The sequence below is a fragment of the Centroberyx affinis genome, unplaced genomic scaffold, assembly GCF_046629955.1.
Source record: "Centroberyx affinis isolate AG114_WGS23_722 - 3 ecotype Tasmania unplaced genomic scaffold, CSIRO-AGI_Caff_v1 ptg002629l_1, whole genome shotgun sequence".
Lineage (NCBI taxonomy): Eukaryota > Metazoa > Chordata > Actinopteri > Beryciformes > Berycidae > Centroberyx > Centroberyx affinis.
The window spans coordinates 107,266-112,514 of NW_027280823.1; the positions used below are offsets into that span (position 1 = coordinate 107,266).

Here is a 5,249-nt window from a genome sequence, read left to right on the forward strand (position 1 = left end):
TTTCTTTGTTTCTAAAACAGAAAGGTGAAATGTATTGAAAGCAGCAGAATGATCTGTGAGTCCAGAGAGATAATCTGATTCAGAATATCTTGAAATAAGCTTGACACAGTAAGTTAGTATGTCAAATCAAATCCTCAGTGAAGTTTATGATCGTAATGTTGCAAACAGCCGGTCTGTTCCTTTAAGAAGAGAAAACATGAACGTTTTGATGCAATAGAATTGAGCAATAGATTTCCTTCAGCAGCAGGAGTGAAGCAAGAAACATGTTTTAAGGCGACTTCCCTTGTTTTAAAGACATCCTGAAGTTTCATTATTCTGAACAAAAATGTAAAATTTATTGAAAGCAGCAAAATGATCTGGCAGTGCAGAGAGATCATTTGACTAAAATAAGATGGAATAAGCTTGATAAGTCTGGATATAAAACAAATTCTCACACACACTGATGATACACAAGATGGTGTGACCAAGTCAACTTTGCTCGAGTCCCAAGTCAGTCTCAAGTCTTGAGGCACAAGTTTCAAGTCAAGTTCCAAGTCTAAATGTAGATTACCAAGTCAAGTCCACATCATTAATGTCAAGTCTCAAGTCTAAATGTAGAACAGCAAGTCAAGTCAGAACAAATCAAGAGTCCAGTATCAATTTAATATCTTAAAGAAAACTAAATATCTAGGACTTTTCAATGCAATATGGTTTTAATAGGATAAAAACTCGGTAAGAGCATCATGAGTTTGATTTCTATAATCAGTTTCAACTTCAATAAATTCAATCATTCCATACAAATTCAGAAAACAGAATTTAAATTCAGTCGTCTGCTGGAACAAATCTCATCACTTTCAATCTAAGTCATTTACACAAACACAAGATCTCAAGTCAAGACTTTAGAAACCTTTTCAAGTCATCAGAGTACAAGTCAGAGTCAAGTCCCAAGTCACCAGAACCCAAGTCAAGTCAAGGCTCAAGTCTTCTCTTCATGCATCAAGTCAAGTCTCAAGCAATTAAAACTGACTGGAGTCAGACTCCAGGTCATGTGACTCGAGTCTCCACCTCTGCAGGACAGATGTCATGTTTTGTGTTTTTTCTCCTCCTGTTTGCAGCTAAAGGTTCATCTCAGCCGAAATCTCCTCACAGTTCGGCTCCTCCGACTCCCAAACCCCGCAGCAGCTTCCCCGTGAGTCCAGAACACCAGAACACCAGAACACCAGAACACCAGAACACCAGAACACCAAAACACCAGAACACCAGAACACCAGAACACCAGAACACCAGAACACCAGAACACCAAAACACCAAAACACCAAAACACCAAAACACCAGAACACCAGAACACCAGAACACCAAAACACCAAAACACCAAAACACCAAAACACCAAAACACCAAAACACCAAAACACCAAAACACCAAAACACCAGAACACCAGAACACCAGAACACCAGAACACCAGAACACCAAAACACCAAAACACCAAAACACCAAAACACCAAAACACCAAAACACCAAAACACCAAAACACCAAAACACCAAAACACCAGAACACCAGAACACCAGAACACCAGAACACCAGAACACCAAAACACCAAAACACCAGAACACCAGAACACCAGAACACCAGAACACCAAAACACCAAAACACCAGAACACAACATGCAGAGCATGATTTGCTTCCTGTATTGACGTATTTCTGAATGAAACAGAAATCTCAGGCGGGAAGCGTCAGTGGGAGGGGCTTATTTGAATATTAATGAGATATGGAGGAAGTGGTTGTGGAGGAATATTCTCTCTCACAAAAGACGTTTTTGTCCATAACTCAAGAATTCATACGCTAATTATGACGAAATTTCACACAAATGTCTAATAGGATAAAACGATGAAGTGATGACATTTTATATCCAAAAGTTCAAAGGTCAACTTCACTGTGACATCATAATGTTTTGCTTACCACTGTAGCTGAGAAAACGATCTTGGGTCATTCTACAGAAACGGTGGAAGTGCTGTCACTTACTTTTGCAGACACCAAAATCCTTTAAGTTGACCTAATAATCACATTAATTATATATGTTCAATAAATAAAGACTGTCCTTGCAATGATAAAACAAAGTTTATTGGCGGAGGCATACAACCACAAGGCGGATATTTCTTGTCATTTTTTTTGGCCTGTAGTGGTGAATAGGTGAAAAGCAACATCGGGGTAAAAAGGTAAAAAAGCAACATGGCTGACCCCGTCTCCCTGCTCTCTCCTCAGAAAGCTCGGCCTCAGAGAGTGAAGGCCATCTACAACTGCTCCGCTGATAATCCAGACGAGCTGACCTTCGTCGAGGGAGAGGTGATCGTGGTCGACGGAGAGGAGGACCCCGAGTGGTGGGTGGGTATCCACAACACACCGGTGTCCTCCCAACACGCTTACTGCAGAACATACATCTACAACATACATGTACATCAGTGTCCTCCAACTGCAGCTTCACTACAGGAAATATCTTCTAAACAGCAAGTTTACTGCAAAAAATATTAATACTAGTATTGTCTATAGTATTGTCTATTGTCTATTGTCTATAGCACACACACACACACACACACACACACATACACATCAAGGACTGTGACACACACACACACACACACACACACACACATCAAAGGCTGTGACATACACACCTCCACCCTCAGAGACTGCTACCACAGACACAATTTATAAACACAAGGATTTAACATCTATTTATTAATATTTATAACATTCAACTTTTGTAAATTTGTAAATGTGTAAATTTAATTTAACTAGTGCCTTTTATTTTTAAGTTGTACTTGCACAAGTCTTTCGGAACATTATTCTGCTATTACTGCTTTTATTTATTTGTTTTATTTGAACCACACCGGGAGAAGCCAGGCGAAATTTCATTGTGCCTGAGTATAATGACAATGAAGATCATTCATTAATTCATTCATTCATTAGTATCGTCTAAATAATTTTACCGCAGAAAGAATACATCTTTAGTATTCTCTAAACTATACATTTCCAGCAGAAAACGCATCATCATGTCCTCAGATCAACAGTGTTTTGGAAGTGGAGGGCCGACTCCTACCAAGATGCTTTATGGTTTTAGGTTGGTTAGGTTGAGTTTTTCTGTCTGACACTGATGGATTCTGGACATTTTAGGATTCAGTATCACTGGATTTGCTCAGTTCCAGTGTCAGTCAGACAGACAGTCAGACAGACAGAGAGACAGTCAGACAGACAGACAGACAGTCAGTCAGTCAGACAGTCAGTCAGTCAGACAGACAGACAGTCAGTCAGTCAGACAGTCAGTCAGACAGTCAGTCAGTCAGACAGTCAGTCAGTCAGACAGACAGACAGTCAGACAGACAGACAGACAGACAGACAGACAGTAAGTCAGACAGACAGACAGACAGTCAGTCAGACAGACAGACAGACAGACAGTCAGACAGTCAGTCAGACAGTCAGTCAGTCAGACAGTCAGTCAGTCAGTCAGACAGACAGACAGTCAGACAGACAGACAGACAGACAGACAGACAGTAAGTCAGACAGACAGACAGACAGTCAGTCAGACAGACAGACAGACAGTCAGACAGACAGACAGTCAGTCAGTCAGACAGTCAGTCAGACAGTCAGTCAGTCAGACAGACAGACAGTCAGACAGACAGACAGACAGACAGACAGACAGTAAGTCAGACAGACAGACAGACAGTCAGTCAGACAGACAGACAGACAGACAGACAGACAGACAGACAGTCAGACAGAGAGACAGACAGTCAGACAGACAGACAGACAGACAGACAGACAGAGAGACAGTCAGACAGAGAGACAGACAGTCAGACAGACAGACAGACAGACAGTCAGACAGACAGAGAGACAGAGAGACAGACAGACAGACAGACAGTCAGACAGATAGACAGACAGACAGTCAAGTCAGACAGTCAGTCAGTCAGTCAGACAGACAGTCAGTCAGTCAGTCAGACAGACAGACAGTCAGTCTCTGCAGGTCACTGACATCATGTGTTTTCTGTTCTCTGTGTTTCAGGTCGGCCATATTGAAGGAGACCCGACGAGGAGAGGAGTGTTTCCCGTCACGTTTGTTCACTTCATCACAGACTGAACCGCCTGAACACTCTGCCCCCTGCACACACACACACACACACACACACACACACACACACACATACACAGGGAGGTCAGAGGTCAGGGTCAGAGCCAGAGCTCCGCCCCCTGCAGTTTCGTCTCCTGGGAAACACGGAGACTGTAAACTGCTGATCATGTTTGTACTGGAATATTTTAGAAACATTTTTATCATTTGAATATGCTGGAAAAGGGTTGCAGGGTAACTCCATATGACGTGTATATCAGAGATTTACTGGAATAGCAGGGAAGAATATGCAATCCAATTTGACTTTACTGTATGTTCATGTTCTCATAATGCACAGTGTCATTAAAACAGATGGAAACGGCTCAGTGTCTTTTGACTTAACTGTATTCTGTTTTGACTTGGACTCCAGTCACCACTTTAACTGCTTGAGACTCGACTTGATGCATGAAGAGAAGACTTGAGACTTGACTCTGACTTGGGTTCTGGTGACTTGGGACTTGACTCTGACTTGTACTCTGATGACTTGAAAAGGTTTCTAAAGTCTTGACTTGAGATCTTGTGTTTGTGTAAATGACTTAGATTGAAAGTGATGAGATTTGTTCCAGCAGACGACTGAATTTAAATTCTGTTTTCTGAATTTGTATGGAATGATTGAATTTATTGAAGTTGAAACTGATTATAGAAATCAAACTCATGATGCTCTTACCAAGTTTTTATCCTATTAAAACCATATTGCATTGAAAAGTCCTAGATATTTAGTTTTCTTTAAGATATTAAATTGATACTGGACTCTTGATTTGTTCTGACTTGACTTGCTGTTCTACATTTAGACTTGAGACTTGACATTAATGACATGGACTTGACTTGGACTTGACTTGGTAATCTACATTTAGACTTGGTTCAGACAAGTTCACTTGGTCACACCTCTGTTCTGTATAAATTCTATTTTATTGTTCGTTTTATATTCTGTTTATGTGCTTATTTGCCTTGTTTCCCTGCTGCTGTAAAGACCTAATTTCCCAGCGAATCAATAAAGTTTTTATCTCATCTCATCTGAGGTCAGACGTGAGGGAAAAGTACAGACTACACTCCGGAACAAAAATTACAACCGGTTTCACACGGATATATTTCAACTGAGACCGGAAGTGACGGAA

The 5,249-nt window shown here is 40.9% G+C and overlaps 1 protein-coding gene across 1 annotated transcript in view; it reads left to right on the forward strand.

Annotated features, from left to right (window-relative positions):
- asap2b (ArfGAP with SH3 domain, ankyrin repeat and PH domain 2b) overlaps window positions 1–4,567 on the forward strand; it is a 49,284-nt gene extending 44,717 nt beyond the window's left edge. The window contains exons 26-28 of the mRNA XM_071534804.1: window positions 1,095–1,168; window positions 2,241–2,360; window positions 4,033–4,567. Of these exons, the coding sequence (XP_071390905.1) occupies window positions 1,095–1,168; window positions 2,241–2,360; window positions 4,033–4,107 (269 nt within the window). The 3' untranslated portion in view covers window positions 4,108–4,567. The remainder of the gene's footprint in view (window positions 1–1,094; window positions 1,169–2,240; window positions 2,361–4,032) is intronic.
- The last annotated feature ends 682 nt before the right edge of the window (window positions 4,568–5,249 follow it).